The 23,127-nt window shown below is 38.7% G+C and overlaps 1 protein-coding gene across 1 annotated transcript; it reads left to right on the top strand.

Moving 5' to 3' along the window:
* The first annotated feature begins 1,051 nt into the window (after positions 1-1,051).
* LOC132838500 (uncharacterized) lies at positions 1,052-23,027 on the top strand. The gene is made up of 32 exons (XM_060858826.1): positions 1,052-1,210; positions 1,399-1,507; positions 2,672-2,925; positions 3,544-3,678; positions 3,758-3,913; positions 4,068-4,212; positions 4,376-4,548; positions 5,502-5,630; positions 5,806-5,991; positions 6,080-6,324; positions 6,411-6,553; positions 6,640-6,864; positions 7,182-7,400; positions 7,553-7,683; positions 7,777-7,920; positions 9,498-9,699; positions 13,312-13,466; positions 13,656-13,764; positions 14,941-15,194; positions 15,957-16,091; positions 16,171-16,326; positions 16,481-16,625; positions 16,789-16,961; positions 17,917-18,045; positions 18,210-18,395; positions 18,484-18,728; positions 18,815-18,957; positions 19,045-19,269; positions 19,584-19,802; positions 19,959-20,089; positions 20,191-20,334; positions 21,407-23,027. The coding sequence occupies exons 1-32, from the start codon at positions 1,160-1,162 to the stop codon at positions 21,608-21,610; spliced, it is 5,400 nt and encodes a 1,799-aa protein (XP_060714809.1). The 5' UTR covers positions 1,052-1,159; the 3' UTR covers positions 21,611-23,027.
* The last annotated feature ends 100 nt before the right edge of the window (positions 23,028-23,127 follow it).

A 23,127-nucleotide genomic window follows, 5' to 3' on the forward strand; every position in this document is an offset into this window, starting at 1 on the left:
TATAAAGCAGCCCATAAACTCTACTGCATTATTAATGCATGTCTAACCAGTCAAAGATGATGAGTAGGAAAGGAATCATGAGTAAGCTGCCTGTTAAGATTTTGTAATAATGTTTGCTGGGAACTCATCTCACACTCGTTTTAAACTTACAAATATTATGTATGTATGTACAGAGCTCGCGTGAAGGTTCTTTAAATATTTGCAATAAAACATAAACGAATTTACAACAAATGAGTAGTACAGACCAAGAGACTTGCTTAAGTAGTTGCAGAGCCATTTCATTTCATCAGTTTGAACATTTTTTTAATGCCATAACCTTATAACCTTCTACTTCTTGTTCCTTCACAACAGTGTCTGCACATTTTTTTCAGTGCCGAAGAATTAGAACCATTTACTTGTACTTTTCAACAATGTCCACACATCTCTGCACTGCTATAGCTTTTATATTTATTCACTGTACACATGTTTACATATATACCATTACATGCGGTACATGTTTACATATATATCTATATTTATATTACATGCTGTATATATGCTACATATTTATCTGCACTTTTTTATATTTATCTGCACATGTCTCTTTGCACTTCTGGTGGATGCCAAACTGCATTTCATTGCTGTCTGTCTATCTATCTGTCTGTCTGTCTGTCTCTCTCATATATATATATATATATATGCATCATTAAGCGTAAACGCCTCTTTCAGCTCCACTCCCCCTGAACCTTACAGGCTGCAGCTCTTTCACATGTGAGCAGTGTGTTTCACTGGAGTAACACTAGGAAGCATAAATGTTTGTGTAGATACACAAGTCTGTAAGGAAGGTGAGCATCTGGAAACTTCAGGAATAATTTATTCCGTGCGTGCGAGTCATGATGTGTATTTTACTATCATTATCTATGCTTTTGTTTATTTCCATTATTAAATTTTTTTTTTAAGTGCTGGAAGGTTTACCTGTTCGGTGGGCGGAGCTTCTCTCGGCAGAAGTGTCCATATTTGGAGCGCGCACGAGCGGAGGGGCGCGGTTACATCACCGCCGAAACTACCTGCTCATTTCCTCAAATCGCTCCGCCGAGTAAAAAAAATCTTCACTCGGCCTCAGCGCAGTTTGGGCTCTCAAGCTGAAAGGATTATATTTTGGACTTTCATTCCGCGCCGAATGGAGATTAAATTGGACATACGGTTTGGAGTTTTGATCGTTTTACTACAGGTAAATATTTTTATCTGTTTTTCCTCTTGGCTTCACGCCACGTTTGTTCTTGTTAGAATTTGAACGTGTCGCTTTGACCAAGAAGTTTAGAAATGATTTAAACTATTTCAAAAATGTTTTTCTCCTCCTTTTTAACATATAAAAAAGTTAATGAACTGTTTCCACTTGGATGTCCCTTCGTTCCTCAGGTCCTCTGCGGTGTGGAGGCGACGCCATGTTCCCCAGGCTTTGCTTCAGATGTGTTTGTCCTCATAGTTCACAGGTCTCACCTGCAGAGGGGCACGAGGATCGGTGCAGGTAACACTTTATCATCTCAAATATCACACCTATGAAGGGCTTTTTCAAAACTATTTGATGTAGTGAATCAGGTTTAATTATAGAGTACATCTTGTTCGGTGAAGTTTAAAACCAAGCGTGTTTGTGTGTTTATTTTTTTGTCTGTCTGTCTGTGTGTGAGTTGCTTTGTTTAATTAGGGCTGTTTTTGCTTTCACGTATTGTGAACACCCAGCAGCTCATCACTAGTATTTTGCTTGAATAAGTGGTGCTTTTCTTTTTAACTACCTGAAAATGCTGGGTTTTGTGCATCACCTTCGAGGTGCTAGATGATTTGAATTAGAATGGATGAAGAGCTACTGCAGTGTTCTGCGTCATTAGACCACTGCATGTGTTAATGTGTGTACTGTTGGTCAGATACATGAGCTCATATCTGTGCTTTCACTCATGAGTTTCTGTGGTTGTGGAAATGCAAGCTTGAACAAGGCCAGGTGAGCTTTACTTCCTCAAAGCTTATATGGTGACTGTTCAACTCTCAAATTATATTTGTATGTTTTTTCCACTTCTCCCCCCTCTCTCTCCTCGGACTAAAATCATCCATCAAGGCCATATTATTGAGCCATAACTATATAGAACTGACCAGCCAAATAGGCTGTTTAGTTATTTAAGTTATTGTTTAGTTATTTATATACAAGATTAGGTTAATAATATCCTTATTTTTTTTTGTGTGTGTGTGTGTGTATATATATATATTATGATGGCTTGTTTTTTGTGTGTGTCACAAACCTTGGCATCAACTGCTGCTTTTAGCTTTTATTATTATTATTACATCCTCAGTTCAACCCATTCCCATGCTGACTGACTGATAGCAATTTAATTTAGTTCTCTGTCCTCACTACAGATATGTCTAATATTCTTGACACCTAATGCTTTACCTTGCTTATGACTTTTGAGTCCTCATCAAATCCTGGTGTTTATGCAAAACGTTATGTGGTTTTGTTTTTGTAGGGCCTAGACAAAGTGCATGATGTTCCATATAATTTGTTTTATGCATAAATATTTTAGCTATTCAACTAGTGGCTTATAACTCTAGTCTTAGTTTGACTGCAATTTGTACAGCCAGTGTTTTTTTTTAAAAAGATCAGTGCCAAAATCATTATTAATACTTGTTTCTATGAATTCTTTAGTTGTTTTCCACGACTGCAGCGGAAGGACACAGTCCATCTTTGACACTGCTGATAAGCGGTTTCGTGTAGATTCAGATGGCACAGTGAAGCTGAAGAGACAGGTCACTCTGCATAATGGCCATAAGGTGTTCTCTGTCCATGCGTGGGACTCCAAGGGAAAGAAACACACTGCATTGGTGAGAGTGGAACATGAGGGTAGTGCTAACCACCATAAGGAGCAGCAGGAAGATGTTGAGGCATCTGAGCTTGTGCAGGTACACGTCTTATTCTGACTCCTGTTGGACAAACTACAGAAATTTGTCTTCTGTGCTTCCACTGTATTCTTTCCTTAAATAATGTGTAATCTTTAAAGGGTGAGCAATATAGTAGACATAAATCGGATTGATCAAAGATGTTTCGTAATAGTTTTGCTAGCAAAATTATGGATCCAGTTCACTTCAATGTAAACAGGAAAGTTTCATATGACTGGTATTTAAACATCCTTGTGTAAGCACACATTTAAATTTACATATACATGTATAGTGTTTCAAGTGAGTTTCAACAGTTCTATTCCTAAACAAGAAATTAAGAGATTAAATAATTCACATTTTATGTATGGCGTGACCAAAAATTGTTTTCCTTCAAATTGACCCCAAAGAAGTTGACTAAATGACACAAATGACTTTTTCTAAAAAAGTCCAAATGACTAATTCTATCTTATCCAAGAATGCCAGTTTCTCCTTTTAAAAACATGAATGTATAAAGTAATTTTAGTAATTTAAGTAATCTTAAGATGTTTAAGCTAATGGTTTTTATTTACCTTTGGTTTATAAGTCACACAAATTGGAGGAATGTTATTCAGTAACATGTTTTTGTTTATTGTTTTTCTATAGCTTCAATCTCCCTCGATTCCGCTTCTGGAGTTTCCAAAATCAAGCGGGTTGCGGAGGAGAAAGAGAGAGTGGGTCATTCCACCGGTCAAAATCTTGGAGAACGAGAGAGGTCCTTTTCCTAGTAAGCTTGTGCAGGTATGTAGCGCTAATCTTAATCTGAGACAGCTTTTTCCTGTGCATCTTTTAATATCAAGTTCTCACATTTTGTGCACAGATTAAATCCAGTCATGATAAAGAAACCAAGATGGTGTACAGAATCACTGGTGTCGGTGCAGACCAGCCTCCAGTGGGACTGTTTACAATAGACAAATTCACTGGTCAAATGTATGTGGGGAGGCCTCTTGACCGAGAAGCTAAAGATAAATATGTGGTGAGTCCTTTCAGTTTGTTGGTATCTGTTTTGAAGTTTGTTAGCAAACAGTAGAATCTATTGTTGGTTGATTTTAAAAAATAATAAAAGAAAAACATTACAGGATGTGCACATTTTTATTAATTAATTTAACCTTTTTATCTGTTAACTCTAGCTGCAAGCCCATGCTGAGTCACTTACTGATGCTGTTGTAGAACCTGCCATGGAGGTTATAGTTGAAGTGCTGGACAGTAATGATAACCTTCCTGTCTTCACCCAAGATCCATTCATTGGCAGTGTACCAGAAGCTTCAAAACCAGGTAGTTTTGTTAAATCCTTTATGATCCAAAATCAGTCCAATGCCATACTTGTGAATGCAAGTGCATGTTGTATGGGTGGCATGGGCAGATGTACACTTACTTTTGAAAATGTTTACCAATGCTCTGAGTCACACGGTGCTCATGTTTTCCTCCCTCTTTGAAGGCTTTGAGTTCATGACAGTCAGTGCCACTGATGCAGATGATCCAAACACTGACCATGCTGCTATTAGGTACTTCATTGTTGAGCAGATTCCACCAGAACCACATCCTAACATGTTTGCGATTAACCCTATGAGTGGAGCAATCCGAGTGAATATTGATGGACTGGACAGAGAGGTAAGTTCACAAATCAGCTTTTTCTACAGGCTGTAGTTGCATCCAGGCTACTTGTCACTAGTCTGTACAAGTGTGTGTGCTACGGCTTCTTCTTTTGCAATATTTTATTAGTTGCTGCTGTAAATGACCATGTTTCATTTCAAGCTGGATTGAGGCTTCGCAGTGTGCTGTGCCATCACTGGCTTCATCCAATAACACACTCCCTGTTTAAAAATAAAAACTCTGCACAGAGAAGGGTGTATTGTTCTGAGAGATTTCTGACCAAGAGATGCCAAAACACGTTGAGTTTTGTTGCTGTAATGCAGGTGTGGCCAATCCGCGGCTCCCGAGCCTCATGCGGCTCTTTGCCTAGTTTCTTGCGCCTCTTGCCATCATGTCGACGTTTGTATTTGTGTCTTTTTAATATGCGTGTTCACTTTGCTTGAGTTCAATACAGTATTTTCATCAAACGCACATGTGAGTGGGATGAAAATACCTCAAGGTTTCCCAGTAGGAGCAAGATGATTTGAGTAAACAATTTGTGTCAAGTTCGCTCTGGGGGAAAAAGGTGATCAAGTTTGCCCATGTGTATAATGCGGCTCTTTGCGGTAACACAGTAAAAAATGTGGCTCTTGGTCTCTGACTGGTTGGCCACCCCTGCTGTAATGTTTAAATTGATGTGTGTACGTATATGATGTAAATGTATAAATCTGGCAGAAGATTTATTTGGCTTATCCACACAACTTTAGGGTTCATAACTAACCTACTAGATGCATTTAAATAGGGGAAGGAAAAGGTAACAATCTAGTAAGGTCATTTTTATAGCTAATGTTGCTCACTGTATTCATTTGAACTTGGTTTGAAATATTACATTCTTGTCGACTGTTTAATATTGGGGTATGTGTAAACTGTAAATGTTCCATTTTGGATGCAGACTTGAATGTGGTTCTAAGTTATCATGTTTTCTTTTAAAGAAATATAGAGAATACACCTTGAAAATTCAAGCAGCAGATATGAATGGGGACGGCCGCGCAGTTCCTGGAACAGCTGTTATTACAGTCACAGACAGCAATGACAATGCACCTAAATTTGCCAAGACCTTGGTAAGGCAATGTTTAATATAGATTAGTTTAGTATCTGTAGGATTTTCAGTTGCTTTAGAAATGAATATCTGCTCCAAATCTTTAAATACTTTCTGTTTTGAGGTTTTTCAAGCTGTTACAATTTTTAATTAACAAAAATCTTCACTATTCTTAATGCAAACATTTCCCCCCCCAGTTCAATGTTACTGTCCCAGAGGATAAAGTGGGAGTTATTGTGGCAAAACTGCCAGTGACTGACGAAGATGAACCACAATCATCTGCCTGGGCAGCAAAATTTAGGATTGTTAGTGGTGACCCAAGTGGATTTTTCAACATTAGCACAGGACCAAGCAAACAGGACGGCATCATTACCACGATCAAGGTACAGCACCAACCCTGTTGAAGTGTTGTCAGTTATATGGCCCTTATATGGAATTTTACTTTTCATTTTAACATACTTGTTTTCTCAGGGGTTGGACTATGAGAACAACAACAAATTCACACTGCTGGTAGCTGTGGAAAATGAGGTTCCATTTGCTAGAGCTTTGCCTACCTCCACTGCTACTGTTATCGTAAATGTTCTTGATGTGAACGAGGCTCCAGTGTTTGATCCCAAGGAGATGATTGTTTCCAAACCTGAAGATCTAGCAATTGATAGTGAACTGACAGTGTACACTGCCACTGATCCGGACACGTACCGGAACCAGAAATTGACGTAAGTGGATGCTTCAGTGTTGGATGTTTTTGGGGTTTTTCCTCTGGCACCGTTATAGTAACTTGGTATTATTCTGTGTGTTTCAGGTATCGTGTAGGCAATGATCCTGCTGGCTGGCTGACTGTTATCCCAGACACTGGACTAATCAAAGTCAGGAGTTCTATGGACAGAGAATCAACTTTTGTGAAAGATGGCAAATACAGAGCCCTAATTCTAGCTATAGATGATGGTAAACAGCTCCCATTTCTTCTTTTTCTCTTGTTTGTCTTGTCTTTGTTTTTATATCATCTCACCAGTATCTCCATGTGTCTGCAGATGTCCTTCCAGCAACTGGAACTGGTACACTTATAATTGAGCTGGAGGATGTGAATGATAACGTTCCAACAATTGAGGAGCAGAAAATCCAATTTTGTAATAAGGATTCCGTTCCAAGGACCCTGGCTGTGGTTGATAAGGATGGACCTGGCTTTGCTGCTCCTTTCACCGTAGAGCTGCAAGGAGATAGCAAGAACAATTGGACTGCTAGGATGAATGATTCAAGTAGGCTTCAAGTTTTGTTTTTGAATTTTTATTCTCTGCTTGCTGCCTTTCTCAAAGTTTTTAAACAGAAGTTCTAAGGATTCTACAATGACATGGTCACTGCTAGGAGCTTAAGAACCATATAGTCAAAAGCGACTGCATTCAAGTCACTTTTACATTTCTACTAACTTGATTGATAAGATTTATCTCAACCCTCACCATTTCAGCCTAAACTTTGCAACAAGTCTATAATCGCTGATCTGGCTTGCATGAAGTTTTGTATAGTTTGTATACTGAAGCGAATTCCCCCCCCCCTTTCTTTTCCCTTTCTGTTATAGAAACAGGGATCATACTTGCACTTAAGATGCCACTCCAACAGGGACCTTACAATGTTGTTATGAGGGTGTACGACAACCAGCTCCAATCGCAAGTCAACACTGTGCCGGTCACTGTATGTGACTGCAAAGGAGAGGACTTTAAGTGCAAAGACCTGCGTGCAGCAGACTTTGGCCTTCCTGGGGTGCTCGGAATTCTGGGGGCTATTTTGGCTCTGCTGTGTAAGATGTTGTCCTCGTATTCTAGTTTTGTTTTAAAAATAAAAGCTAATAGAATAAAACTTGAAGAATAATTTCTAATGTTAACTCTCTCACAACCAATATTGGTAATACAAATTAAGTGTTGAATGACATGTTGTGATCTCTCTGTGCAGTGCTGCTCTTGCTGCTGCTTCTGTTCCTTAAAAGGAAAGGCACTAAGAAAGAGCAGCCCCTTATTAACGACGATGATATCCGTGACAATGTTTACTGTTATGATGAAGAGGGTGGTGGAGAAGATGATCAGGTTTGTTTCACTTGTCTTAAAATTTTTTTTTATGTGTAAAACTGGTTTTGGGGTTTCTCAGATTTACAACAATTGACTATTGCTTTTTAACAGGATTATGATCTGAGCGTTTTGCACAGAGGCCTTGACAACCGCCCTGATGTGTTCCGCAACGATGTGGCTCCCACCTTTATGCCTGCTCCACAATATCGGCCGCGGCCTGCAAACCCAGAGGAGATCGGCACCTTCATTGATGACGTAAGACGTGTGCTTTGTGTGTATGCTGTAGAATGTGGCTTTGCCACAGAACAGGTTGTATTGTGTTTTTAAAAGGGATCTGACTTCTTATGTGCTCATTCTGAACATCACAAATGTTCCGTCCTGCCACAGAATGCTACCTTTCTACTGTCTGGATTTTAGTCTAACCTTCCTTTAGCTGATCAGCATCTGCCTCGTTTATCAATTTTACTGAACTGGAATTCGGAGCAAATGGTGTATCACTATAGCAAACAATTAGTGGCATATGATGAATGCGTTTCAAAGGTGGTTTTTAACTTGTAACACGCAAACAGAAAGGCCAGATTAGACTCTGCTATAAAACATCTAAAACAGAATTCCAAGTTCTCGAGCAAGCTTCTTTGATTACATGAAACCAAGATGAACTTGTAGCCAAATAATGGGAAGTGAAGAGTATAGAGATGGAAAGGAAGGACTCATGATCCAAAGCATGTACCACATCTGTCAAACATGGTGGAGGCAATGTTCTGGCATGAGCTGTTATAGTACTGGTTACTAGTGTCTATTAATGTGACGTTAGGTACCAGTATGAATTGCTGCTTCAGGTTCCGTCATGCTAAACTGCTAGAACTTCACAACAGAGAGTCAAGTTAACGCTGGATAAAGACACACAATATACTGCAAAAGGATCCAAAATCTTCTTAAGCTTCTGAAGGCAACTGCAGCAGGAGGCTGTTAACTAAATTTCCTCCCTCGAGATGCTTTATGTCCATTGGTTTTAAAATTTAGTCAGTGACCCCAAAGGATGCAAGTCCATCTGATAATGATGAATGTTTATGAATTCAAATTCACTGTCAATACTTTTGTACTTGACTCAGTATATGGATGGAAAGAACTGTGCAAAAATATTAACATAGAAGTAATACAAACACCATTTATTTTCAAACGTTACTTTTCCACCAAAGACTTTTTGTGTGTATACTGTATATCGCCCATTGGATTGAGAGTGAATTCTCATTTTACGTAATCCGGACAATGAAGTCTGTACAATTGTCAGAATCAGAATCAGAAAGGTCTTTATTGCCAAGTATGTTTCCACATACAAGGAATTTTTTCTAGTACAGGAGCTCCACAGTGTAAACATGTAGCAATGGTAAGACATGAACATATAAATAATAGACAGTTGTATGTGCAAATTGTAATATAAGTGTGCAAATTAAAGTAAAGATGTGCAAATTCAAATATAGATGTACAAAATAAAATATAAATGCGTACTTGCAGACAATGTAAGAATAGGTATTGTTCTGTGTATGTTAGGTGTCCATCAGATGTATATGTTAAGTGTTCATCAGATGTATTGCCTGAGGGAAGAAACTGTTCCTATATCTGGTCGTTTTGGTACACAGGGCTCTGTAGCGTCGGCCAGATGGCAACAGTTCAAATAGTAAGTGTGCTGGATGTGAGGGGTCCAGAGTGATTTTCTTTGCCCTTTTGCTCACTCTGGAGAAGTACAGGTCTTGGAGTGTAGGGAGAGTTTGTTATGCCATTTTTGCATTGTTATGCCATTTACATCTGTGTTTCTGCTTAATTTGCTGTAGAACCTGAAGGCGGCTGATAACGACCCCACAGCTCCCCCCTATGACTCTCTGCTGGTGTTTGATTATGAAGGTGGTGGATCAGAGGCAGGATCCCTCAGCTCCCTGAACTCCTCCAGCTCAGGAGATCAGGACTATGATCGTATTGGTGAGTGGGGACCGCGCTTCAAGAAACTAGCTGACATGTATGGAGGAGGAGAGGACTAAGAACGTGTGTATGAGAGAGGAGTTCTTTCAGAAAAATCTGGTCAGGCATGAAGCACAAGGATGGATGTAAATACAGGACAGTTTTAGTTTCCCTGTTGCCTTATTAATATTGGAACAGTGCAGTCTGAAATGGAAACGGGCCAGTCTTGCTAAATAAATTGCTATTTTTTTGTGTGGTTCAGTTATGTACACGGATGACCTTTCTGCATGGTTTTCAAAGCACTGGGGTACAATGTTTAACCAACAATAAAGTTTTATGAAGTGTTTACCCATTTCTGTTTAAGATTTTTACATTTGTCTTTTTTTGTTTTTTTTTAATTCAACTGACTATAGCCATTTTTACTTTATATATTTATATAAATTGTAGCTTTTTTTTATTTCTTGAATGTATGGTTATTGATATTGGATGTATGATTAAATGTTCTTTTAGAGCCAGCCATCAATAAAGTTGATAACCTACACCTGATAGTCATTTATGGTATTTGATTTCCTGTTCCAAGGTTGACGAATACCTTCTAAATGTAATGTTAAAGCATGACAGGAAAGATTAAGCACAATTTAATGAATAAATGACCTAATGTTTGGCATAAAGTTTTTTTTATGCAACTGTTCAAATGTACAAAAAAAAATGTTCTTGTTTGAGAAGTATTCTATTGTGCTACAATGGTGTGTCAAGGATGGTGAAATACAAACTGTCACCTGTATTTTGACTAAACAAAGAATAAAATATACAGCTGTTTTATTTTTATTTAAGGACCAAGCCATTTTTCTGCAGGAGTAGAATTGGCGAAAGGCTGAAAAATCCCTACATGATGGCAACACTGATCTGTTCTGTATTACTCACTATACTGCAAATGGTGTACAACACTGTTATATATGTATTAGTGTATGTGTTACTCTGTACTGAATAGGCGTGATACATGGGGATGACTTCATCAATATGGATCAGAATTTCAAAGGAATCTTGTGGAAACCAGAACCGAGGCAGTTTTGATAGCGGCTGGAGATCTACCTATGGTTATAGTGTTTCTTAATAAACTTGAAAATGTAGCCTATAAGTACAGGTAGATAGTATATTTGCAAAATAGTAATAAATCTTACAACTGTAAAACATTGTTTTAGAGAAGACTATACAAAGAGCTTTCTAGTCAGTTTTTGGTCTTTTATTTTATATAAATTCATATAAAAATATTTTAATCTTTATGGCACATTAACTGCAGGAAAGGTGAGTTGTAAGCCAAGGCTCATATGTAAAAGATGTGGTGTATGATCTGAATACATTTCGAGTGTAAGGTGAAAAAGACCCAATAGAAGAATAGATGGTGCAATTGGGTTTTAGTGTGAAAATCCCAGAAACTACCAAAGATTTGAATGGGGAATTCTTAAATTTCCTCTACACCATGGGTCGGCAACCCGTGGCTCTGGAGCCGCAAGTGGCTCTTTCATCCCCCTATACATTTGGAAAATAAATATTTAATTTGAATTTATTTTAGTTAGTTTTTAAAAAAAATTTAATTCTAAGATTATGATGCTCTTGTAACATTAACAGGGCTCTCAAGTTTTGAAGACAGGCAAGCGTGACATCTCCAAAGCGCGAAAATACCCTAGCTAATGAATATGCTTTCTTTTTCATTGGTTGTTGCGTTAAATCTTACCCAGATAGTGCTATTTTCTGATTGGCTATTGTGTAGCCTCCTTTTTTTGATTGGCTGATAAGTGTCAGGCTCGACTAAGAGCTCCAGGGGAGACGCGCTTGATTCCTGCCCGGTTCCATAGAGACAGCGGTGCGGACTGAAACATTTTGGGCGCTGTGGGTTATTAGATATATGATAAATAGTCAAAAAGTTTTTCTGCGTGAGAAATACGATGTGTGGTGGGAGAGCATGAGAAAAGACCCAAATGCGTGACTGTCACTTTCAATGCGTGACACTTGACAGCCCTGCATTAAAATAAATCGTGTTTAATTTGTTTTTGTCGCTCAAAATATGCGTCATAACTGCCGACTTGCGAAATCCGACACACAGAAGCAGACGCATTTTTGGTTTTCTGCAGCCGACAATTTTGATGTCATGAATACGAAGAGGGGGGGGGCACGGTGGCTTAGTGGTTAGCACGTTCGCCTCACACCTCCAGGGTCAGGGTTCGATTCCCGCCTCCACCTTGTGTGTGTGTGGAGTTTGCATGTTCTCCCCGTGCCTCGGGGGTTTCCTCCGGGTACTCCGGTTTCCTCCCCCGGTCCAAAGACATGCATGGTAGGTTGATTGGCATCTCTGGAAAATTGTCCCTAGTGTGTGATTGTGTGAGTGAATGAGAGTGTGTGTGTGTGCCCTGCGATGGGTTGGCACTCCGTCCAGGGTGTATCCTGCCTTGATGCCCGATGACGCCTGAGATAGGCACAGGCTCCCCGTGACCCGAGGTAGTTCGGATAAGCGGTAGAAGATGAATGAATGAATGAACGAAGAGGACTCAATTACATTGAACATTTTTTTGAAAGTAACCTTCAACCCAGAGTCTTTTTTGTTAAGGTTAGTTCAAACTGTTCAAAATATTTTGTTTGTTTGCAGAAATAAAATTTCATTTACTCCCTAGTAGTTCATCTCATTAATACAACACACTACAGTTTTTTCTATACTTTACATAAAGGTAAAAACCGATATATGAACGATTTTAAATGTCAAAAGGGTTTTGTGGCTCCCTGTGTTTTTTCTGTGGGAAACGGGTCCAAATGGCTTTGAGTGTTTAAGGTTGCCGACCCCTGGTCTAAGCTCTCATACGCATCGTTCTCTTCTATTCTCCTAGTCACTGTAGATGTAAAGGAGACTCTCAATACATTTATCAACTACATACCATCAAACCAATGATTCGAAAACTATTGGCCGCCAGTCAATACATTTACCACACATCTATCTATCTATCTATCTATCTATCTATCTATCTATCTATCTATTCATTCAACATTAAGAATTACATGTACCGTATAATATGCAGTATAATAATAAGTAGAATCCCATAATGACTGCAGTATTGACATAAAATGTCCAAACCCTCAGAAGCCACTTTTCTCCAATAGTATTGGCACCCCACCGGGTATTCTGGTGACGACACGTGCAGTCTGGCCCCCAAAATAAGCAAAATCAAAAATTAGCACAATATGAACGTGTCATATATTAAAGCACTCAATGAGGGGACCTGCCTCGCGTGTATTCTGATCACGTCACGTGGCGTCACGTGAAAAATAATTAGCACTACACAGACATGTGACATATCAAAACACTCAGCCCAATGTGGGGAACTTCCTCAAGAGTATTCGGATGACGTCACATGCTCGTCTCCACTTGCCTCTAAATGTTTGGGCACCCTAACTTTCTGTCCACTTGCCTCAAAAAGTAACACATACCCTTATGTCCAGTCGCCTCCAAAAAGCACCGGCCTTTGCGAATACTTGCTTCATCAAAGCCAACATCAAAGTTTTTCGATACGAACTTTACAAATCTAGTTAAAGTTTACCTGGCCGGTGGGCGGAGCTTCTCTCGGCAGAAGTGTCCATATTTGGTGCGCGCACGAGCGGAAGGGCGCAGTCATCTGGACTCCGCCGAAACTACCTGCTGAAACTCATTTCCTCAAATCGACAAGTTAAAAATCTCTACGCAGGTTCAGCGCAGTTTGGTCTCTCAAGCTAAAAGGATTATATTTTGGACTTTCATTCCGCGCCGAATGGAGATTAAATTGGACATACGGTTTGGAGTTTTGATCGTTTTACTACAGGTAAATATTTTTATCTGTTTTTCCTCTTGGCTTCACGCCACGTTTGTTCTTGTTAGAATTTGAACGTGTCGCTTTGACCAAGAAGTTTAGAAATGATTTAAACTATTTCAAAAATGTTTTTCTCCTCCTCTTTAACATATAAAAAAAGTTAATGAACTGTTTCCACTTGGATGTCCCTTCGTTCCTCAGGTCCTCTGCGGTGTGGAGGCGACGCCATGTTCCCCAGGCTTTGCTTCAGATGTGTTTGTCCTCATAGTTCACAGGTCTCACCTGCAGAGGGGCACGAGGATCGGTGCAGGTAACACTTTATCATCTCAAATATCACACCTATGAAGGGCTTTTTCAAAACTATTTGATGTAGTGAATCAGGTTTAATTATAGAGTACATCTTGTTCGGTGAAGTTTAAAACCAAGCGTGTTTGTGTGTTTATTTTTTTGTCTGTCTGTCTGTGTGTGAGTTGCTTTGTTTAATTAGGGCTGTTTTTGCTTTCACGTATTGTGAACACCCAGCAGCTCATCACTAGTATTTTGCTTGAATAAGTGGTGCTTTTCCTTTTAACTACCTGAAAATGCTGGGTTTTGTGCATCACCTTCGAGGTGCTAGATGATTTGAATTAGAATGGATGAAGAGCTACTGCAGTGTTCTGCGTCATTAGACCACTGCATGTGTTAATGTGTGTACTGTTGGTCAGATACATGAGCTCATATCTGTGCTTTCACTCTTGAGTTTCTGTGGTTGTGGAAATGCAAGCTTGAACAAGGCCAGGTGAGCTTTACTTCCTCAAAGCTTATATGGTGACTGTTCAACTCTCAAATTATATTTGTATGTTTGTTCCCCCCCCCCCCCCCCAGACTAAAATCATCCATCAAGGCCATATTATTTATTATTGAGCCATAACTATATTGAACTGACCAGCCAAATAGGCTGTTTAGTTATTTAAGTTATTGTTTAGTAATTTATATACAAGATTAGGTTAATAATAACCTTATTTTGTGTGTGTGTGTAATATATATTAATTACATATCACACACACACACACACACAACCTTGGCATCAACTGCTGCATTTAGCTTCATTATTATTATTATTACATGAAATACTATGTAGAAATCCCCAGTTCAACCCATTCCCATGCTGACTGACTGATAGCAATTTAATTTTGATTTAGTTCTCTGTCCTCACTACAGATATGTCTAATATTCTTGACACCTAATGCTTTACCTTGCTTATGACTTTTGAGTCCTCATCAAATCCTGGTGTTTATGCAAAACGTTATGTGGTTTTGTTTTTGTAGGGCCTAGACAAAGTGCATGATGTTCCATATAATTTGTTTTATGCATAAATATTTTAGCTATTCAACTAGTGGCTTATAACTCTAGTCTTAGTTTGACTGCAATTTGTACAGCCAGTGTTTTTTTTTAAAAAGATCAGTTCCAAAATCATTATTAATACTTGTTTCTATGAATTCTTTAGTTGTTTTCCACGACTGCAGCGGAAGGACACAGTCCATCTTTGACACTGCTGATAAGCGGTTTCGTGTAGATTCAGATGGCACAGTGAAGCTGAAGAGACCGGTCACTCTGCGTAATGGCCATAAGGTGTTCTCTGTCCATGCGTGGGACTCCAAGGGAAAGAAACACACTGCATTGGTGAGAGTGGAACATGAGGGTAGTGCTAACCACCATAAGGAGCAGCAGGAATATGTTGAGGCATCTGAGCTTGTGCAGGTACACGTCTTATTCTGACCCCTGTTGGACAAACTACAGAAATTTGTCTTCTGTGCGTCCACTGTATTCTTTCCTTAAATAATGTGTAATCTTTAAAGGGTGAGCAATATAGTAGACATAAATCAGATTGATCAAAGATGTTTCGTAATAATAGTTTTGCTAGCAAAATTATGGATCCAGTTCACTTCAATGTAAACAGGAAAGTTTCATATGACTGGTATTTAAACGTCCTTGTATAAGCACACTTTTAAATTTACATATACATGTATAGTGTTTCAAGTGAGTTTCAACAGTTCTATTTCTAAACAAGAAATTAAGAGATTAAATAATTCACATTTTATGTATGGCGTGACCAAAAATTGTTTTCCTTCAAATTGTCCCCAAAGAAGTTGACTAAATGACTTGTTCACTTAGATTTTATTGTCACTTTGGTCCTGGAAAATTTATTTACTTTTTTCATAAAGGTTGTTATATATCTGATATTTTATTTGGGTTATTTTTTAATGCCCTGTAATTTATGACTCTTTTGCTATTTTCTATCTCCGGGAGGTGTATTGACTAATTCTATCTTATCCAAGAATACCAGTTTCTCCTTTAAAAACATGAATGTATAAAGTAATTTATCTTGGTGTTACAGCTGGATGAGTATCAGTGCTCTTAAGATGTTTAAGCTAATGGTTTTTATTTACCTTTGGTTTATAAGTCACACAAATTGGAGGAATGTTATTCAGTAACATGTTTTTGTTTATTGTTTTTCTATAGCTTCAATCTCCCTCGATTCCGCTTCTGGAGTTTCCAAAATCAAGCGGGTTGCGGAGGAGAAAGAGAGAGTGGGTCATTCCACCGGTCAAAATCTTGGAGAACGAGAGAGGTCCTTTTCCTAGTAAGCTTGTGCAGGTATGTAGCGCTAATCTTAATCTGAGACAGCTTTTTCCTGTGCATCTTTTAATATCAAGTTCTCACATTTTGTGCACAGATTAAATCCAGTCATGATAAAGAAACCAAGATGGTGTACAGAATCACTGGTGACGGTGCAGACCAGCCTCCAGTGGGACTGTTTACAATAGACAAATTCACTGGTCAAATGTATGTGGGGAGGCCTCTTGACCGAGAAGCTAAAGATAAATATGTGGTGAGTCCTTTCAGTTTGTTGGTATCTGTTTTGAAGTTTGTTAGCAAACAGTAGAATCTATTGTTGGTTGATTTTAAAAAATAATAAAAGAAAAACATTACAGGATGTGCACATTTTTATTAATTAATTTAACCTTTTTATCTGTTAACTCTAGCTGCAAGCCCATGCTGAGTCACTTACTGATGCTGTTGTAGAACCTGCCATGGAGGTTATAGTTGAAGTGCTGGACAGTAATGATAACCTTCCTGTCTTCACCCAAGATCCATTCATTGGCAGTGTACCAGAAGCTTCAAAACCAGGTAGTTTTGTTAAATCCTTTATGATCCAAAATCAGTCCAATGCCATACTTGTGAATGCAAGTGCATGTTGTATGGGTGGCATGGGCAGATGTACACTTACTTTTGAAAATGTTTACCAATGCTCTGAGTCACACGGTGCTCATATTTTCCTCCCTCTTTGAAGGCTTTGAGTTCATGACAGTCAGTGCCACTGATGCAGATGATCCAAACACTGACCATGCTGCTATTAGGTACTCCATTGTTGAGCAGATTCCACCAGAACCACATCCTAACATGTTTGCGATTAACCCTATGAGTGGAGCAATCCGAGTGAATATTGATGGACTGGACAGAGAGGTAAGTTCACAAATCAGCTTTTTCTACAGGCTATAGTTGCATCCAGGCTACTTGTCACTAGTCTGTACAAGTGTGTGTGCTACGGCTTCTTCTTTTGCAATATTTTATTAGTTGCTGCTGTAAATGACCATGTTTCATTTCAAGCTGGATTGAGGCTTCGCAGTGTGCTGTGCCATCACTGGCTTCATCCAATAACACACTCCCTGTTTAAAAATAAAAACTCTGCACAGAGAAGGGTGTATTGTTCTGAGAGATTTCTGACCAAGAGATGCCAAAACACGTTGAGTTTTGATGCTGTAATGCAGGTGTGGCCAATCCGCGGCTCCCGAGCCTCATGCGGCTCTTTGCCCGGTTTCTTGCGGCTCTTGCCATCATGTCGAAGTTTGTATTTGTGTCTTTTTAATATGCGTGTTCACTTTGCTTGAGTTCAATACAGTATTTTCATCAAGCGCACATGTGAGTGGGATGAAAATACCTCAAAGTTTCCCAGTAGGAGCAAGATGATTTGAGTAAACAATTTGTGTCAAGTTCGCTCTGGGGGGAAAAAAGGTGATCAAGTTTGCCCATGTGTATAATGCGGCTCTTTGCGGTAACACAGTAAAAAATGTGGCTCTTGGTCTCTGACTGGTTGGCCACCCCTGCTGTAATGTTTAAATTGATGTGTGTACGTATATGATGTAAATGTATAAATCTGGCAGAAGATTTATTTGGCTTATCCACACAACTTTAGGGTTCATAACTAACCTACTAGATGCATTTAAATAGGGGAAGGAAAAGGTAACAATCTAGTAAGGTCATTTTTATAGCTAATGTTGCTCACTGTATTCATTTGAACTTGGTTTGAAATATTACATTCTTGTCGACTGTTTAATATTGGGGTATGTGTAAACTGTAAATGTTCCATTTTGGATGCAGACTTGAATGTGGTTCTAAGTTATCATGTTTTCTTTTAAAGAAATATAGAGAATACACCTTGAAAATTCAAGCAGCAGATATGAATGGGGACGGCCGCGCAGTTCCTGGAACAGCTGTTATTACAGTCACAGACAGCAATGACAATGCACCTAAATTTACCAAGAACTTGGTAAGGCAATGTTTAATATAGATTAGTTTAGTATCTGTAGGATTTTCAGTTGCTTTAGAAATGAATATCTGCTCCAAATCTTTAAATACTTTCTGTTTTGAGGTTTTTCAAGCTGTTACAATTTTTAATTAACAAAAATCTTCACCATTCTTAATGCAAACCAGTTCAATGTTACTGTCCCAGAGGATAAAGTGGGAGTTATTGTGGCAAAACTGCCAGTGACTGACGAAGATGAACCACAATCATCTGCCTGGGCAGCAAAATTTAGGATTGTTAGTGGTGACCCAAGTGGATTTTTCAACATTAGCACAGGACCAAGCAAACAGGACGGCATCATTACCACGATCAAGGTACAGCACCAACCCTGTTGAAGTGTTGTCAGTTATATGGCCCTGATATGAAATTTTACTTTTCATTTTAACATACTTGTTTTCTCAGGGGTTGGACTATGAGAACAACAACAAATTCACACTGCTGGTAGCTGTGGAAAATGAGGTTCCATTTGCTAGAGCTTTGCCTACCTCCACTGCTACTGTTATCGTAAATGTTCTTGATGTGAACGAGGCTCCAGTGTTTGATCCCAAGGAGATGATTGTTTCCAAACCTGAAGATCTAGCAATTGATAGTGAACTGACAGTGTACACTGCCACTGATCCGGACACGTACCGGAACCAGAAATTGACGTAAGTGGATGCTTCAGTGCTGGATGTTTTTGGGGTTTTTCCTCTGGCACCGTTATAGTAACTTGGTATTATTCTGTGTGTTTCAGGTATCGTGTAGGCAATGATCCTGCTGGCTGGCTGACTGTTATCCCAGACACTGGACTAATCAAAGTCAGGAGTTCTATGGACAGAGAATCAACTTTTGTGAAAGATGGCAAATACAGAGCCCTAATTCTAGCTATAGATGATGGTAAACAGCTCCCATTTCTTCTTTTTCTCTTGTTTGTCTTGTCTTTTGTTTTTATATCATCTCACCAGTATCTCCATGTGTCTGCAGATGTCCTTCCAGCAACTGGAACTGGTACACTTATAATTGAGCTGGAGGATGTGAATGATAACGCTCCAACAATTGAGGAGCGGGAAATCAACATATGTAATAAGGATTCCGCTCCAAGGACCCTGGCTGTGGTTGATAAGGATGGACCTGGCTTTGCTGCTCCTTTCACCGTAGAGCTGCAAGGAGATAGCAAGAACAATTGGACTGCTAGGATGAATGATTCAAGTAGGCTTCAAGTTTTGTTTTTGAATTTTTATTCTCTGCTTGCTGCCTTTCTCAAAGTTTTTAAACGAAAGTTCTAAGGATTCTACAATGACATGGTCACTGCTAGGAGCTTAAGAACCATATAGTCAAAAGCGACTGCATTCAAGTCACTTACATTTCTACTAACTTGATTTATCTCAACCCTCACCATTTCAGCCTAAACTTTGCAACAAGGCTATAATGGCTGATTTGGCTTGCATGAAGTTTTGTATAGTTTGTATACTGAAGCGATCCCCCCCCCCCCTTTTTTTCTTTCTTTTCCCTTTCTGTTATAGAAACAGGGATCATACTTACACTTAAGATGCCACTCCAACAGGGAACTTACAATGTTGTTATGAGGGTGTACGACAACCAGCTCCAATCGCAAGTCAACACTGTGCTGGTCACTGTATGTGACTGCACAGGAGAGGACTTTAACTGCAAAGACCTGCGTGCAGCAGACTTTGGCCTTCCTGGGGTGCTTGGAATTCTGGGGGCTATTTTGGCTCTGCTGTGTAAGATGTTCTTCTATTCTAGTTTTGTGTTTTAAAAAAAATAAAAAATCTAATAGAATAAAACTTGAAGAATAATTTCTAATGTTAACTCTCTCATAACCAATATTGGTAATACAAATTAAGTGTTGAATGACATGTTGTGATCTCTCTGTGCAGTGCTGCTCTTGCTGCTGCTTCTGTTCCTTAAAAGGAAAGGCACTAAGAAAGAGCAGCCCCTTATTAACGACGATGATATCCGTGACAATGTTTACTGTTATGATGAAGAGGGTGGTGGAGAAGATGATCAGGTTTGTTTCACTTGTCTTGGACCTTTTTTTTTTTTTTAAATGTATAAAACTGGTTTTGGGGTTTCTCAGATTTACAACAATTGACTATTGCTTTTTAACAGGATTATGATCTGAGCGTTTTGCACAGAGGCCTTGACAACCGCCCTGATGTGTTCCGCAACGATGTGGCTCCCACCTTTATGCCTGCTCCACAATATCGGCCGCGGCCTGCGAACCCAGAGGAGATCGGCACCTTCATTGATGACGTAAGACGTGTGCTTTGTGTATGCTGTAGAATGTGGCTTTGCCACAGAACAGGTTGTATTGTGTTTTTAAAAGGGATCTGACTTCTTACTTGCTCATTCTGAACATCACAAATGTTCCGTCCTGCCACAGAATGCTACCTTTCTACTGTCTGGATTTTAGTCTAACCTTCCTTTAGCTGATCAGCATCTGCCTCGTTTTATCAATTTTATTGAACTGGAATTCAGAGCAAATGGTGTATCACTATAGCAAACAATTAGTGGCATATGATGAATGCGTTTCTAAGGTGGTTTTTAACTTGTAACACGCAAACAGAAAGGCCAGATTAGACTCTGCTATAAAACATCTAAAACAGAATTCCAAGTTCTTGAGCAAGCTTCTTTGATTACATGAAACTAAGATGAACTTGTAGCCAAATAATGGGAAGTGAAGAGTATAGAGATGGAAAGGAAGGACTCATGATCCAAAGCATGTACCACATCTGTCAAACATGGTGGAGGCAATGTTCTGGCATGAGCTGTTATAGTACTGGCTTACTAGTGTCTATTAATGTGACGTTAGGTACCAGTATGAATTGCTGCTTCAGGTTCCGTCATGCTAAACTGCTAGAACTTCACAACAGAGAGTCAAGTTAACGCTGGATAAAGACACACAATATACTGCAAAAGGATCCAAAATCTTAAGCTTCTGAAGGCAACTGCAGCAGGAGGCTGTTAACTAAATTTCCTCCCTCGAGATGCTTTATGTCCATTGGTTTTAAAATTTAGTCAGTGACCCCAAAGGATGCAAGTCCATCTGATAATGCAATGTTTATGAATTAAAATTCACTGTCAATACTTTTGTACTTGACTCAGTATATGGATGGAAAGAACTGTGCAAAAATATTAACATAGAAGTAATACAAACACCATTTATTTTCAAACGTTACTTTTCCACCAAAGACTTTTTATTTGTGTGTATACTGTATATCGCCCATTGGATTGAGAGTGAATTCTCATTTTACGTAATCCGGACAATGAAGTCTGTACAATTGTTATGCCATTTACATCTGTGTTTCTGCTTAATTTGCTGTAGAACCTGAAGGCGGCTGATAACGACCCCACAGCTCCCCCCTATGACTCTCTGCTGGTGTTTGATTATGAAGGTGGTGGATCAGAGGCAGGATCCCTCAGCTCCCTGAACTCCTCCAGCTCAGGAGATCAGGACTATGATCGTATTGGTGAGTGGGGACCGCGCTTCAAGAAACTAGCTGACATGTATGGAGGAGGAGAGGACTAAGAACGTGTGTATGAGAGAGAGGAGTTCTTTCAGAAAAATCTGGTCAGGCATGAAGCACAAGGATGGATGTAAATACAGGACAGTTTTAGTTTCCCTGTTGCCTTATTAATATTGTAACAGTGCAGTCTGAAATGGAAACGGGCCAGTCTTGCTAAATAAATTGCTATTTTTTTTGTGTGGCTCAGTTATGTTAATGGATGACCTTTCTGCATGGTTTTCAAAGCACTGGGGTACAATGTTTAACCAACAATAAAGTTTTATGAAGTGTTTGTACCCCATTTCTGTTTAAGATTTTTACATTTGTCTTTTTTTTTTTTTTTTTTTTTTTTTTTTTAATTCAACTGACTGTATTGCCATTTGTACTTTTTTATTTATATATATATATATATAAATAAAAAGTAGCTTTTTTTTTTTTTATTTCTTGAACGTATGGTTATTGATAATGACTGTACGATTAAATGTTCTTTTAGAGCCAGCCATCAATAAAGTTGAGTTGAATTCTTTAAAGAATAACCTACACCTGATAGTCATTTATGGTATTTGATTTCCTGTTCCAAGGTTGACGAATACCTTCTAAATGTAATGTTAAAGCATGACAGGAAAGATTAAGCACAATTTAATGGATAAATGACCCTAACGTTTGGATAGTTTTTTTTTTTGTTTTTTTTTTTAATGCAACTGTTCAAATGTACAAAAAAATGTTCTTGTTTGAGAAGTATGCTATTGTGCTACATGATGGCAATACTGATCTGTTCTGTATTACTCACTATACTGCAAATGGTGTACAACACTGTTATATATGTATTAGTGTATGTGTTACTCTGTACTGAATAGGCGTGATACATGGGGATGACTTCATCAATATGGATCAGAATTTCAAAGGAATCTTGTGGAAACCAGAACCGAGGCAGTTTTGATAGCGGCTGGAGATCTACCTATGGTTATAGTGTTTCTTAATAAACTTGAAAATGTAGCCTATAAGTACAGGTAGATAGTATATTTGCAAAATAGTAATAAATCTTACAACTGTAAAACATTGTTTTAGAGAAGACTATACAAAGCTTTCTAGTCAGTTTTTGGTCTTTTATTTTATATAAATTCAGAAAAATATTTTAATCTTTATGGCACATTAACTGCAGGAAAGGTGAGTTGTAAGCCAAGGCTCATATGTAAAAGATGTGGTGTATGATCTGAATACTTTGAGTGTAAGGTGAAAAAGACTCAATAGATGAATAGATGGTGCAATTGGGTTTTAGTGTGAAAATCCCAGAAACTCCCAAAGATTTGAATGGGGAATTCTTAAAATTTCCTCCACACCATGGGTCGGCAACCCGCGGCTCTGGAGCCGCAAGTGGCTCTTTCATCCCTCTGTGCAGCTCCCTGTACATTTGGAAAATAAATATTTAATTTGAATTTATTTTATTTTAGTTAGTTAGTTTTTTAAAAAATGTAATTCTAAGATTATGATGCTCTTGTAACATTAACAGGGCTCTCAGGTTTTGAAGACAGGCAAGCGT

This window comes from Tachysurus vachellii, chromosome 23, assembly GCF_030014155.1.
Source record: "Tachysurus vachellii isolate PV-2020 chromosome 23, HZAU_Pvac_v1, whole genome shotgun sequence".
In the NCBI taxonomy this organism is placed as follows: Eukaryota; Metazoa; Chordata; class Actinopteri; order Siluriformes; family Bagridae; genus Tachysurus; species Tachysurus vachellii.

Bases quoted from the DNA above. Each gene is read 5' to 3' on its own strand.
- LOC132838500 (XM_060858826.1), top strand. From the start codon at position 1,160: ATGGAGATTAAATTGGACATACGGTTTGGAGTTTTGATCGTTTTACTA. The intron at 16,962-17,916 runs GTAAGTTCACAA...TTTCTTTTAAAG, and splicing joins TTGATGGACTGGACAGAGAG to AAATATAGAGAATACACCTT. The intron at 18,958-19,044 runs GTAAACAGCTCC...ATGTGTCTGCAG, and splicing joins AATTCTAGCTATAGATGATG to ATGTCCTTCCAGCAACTGGA.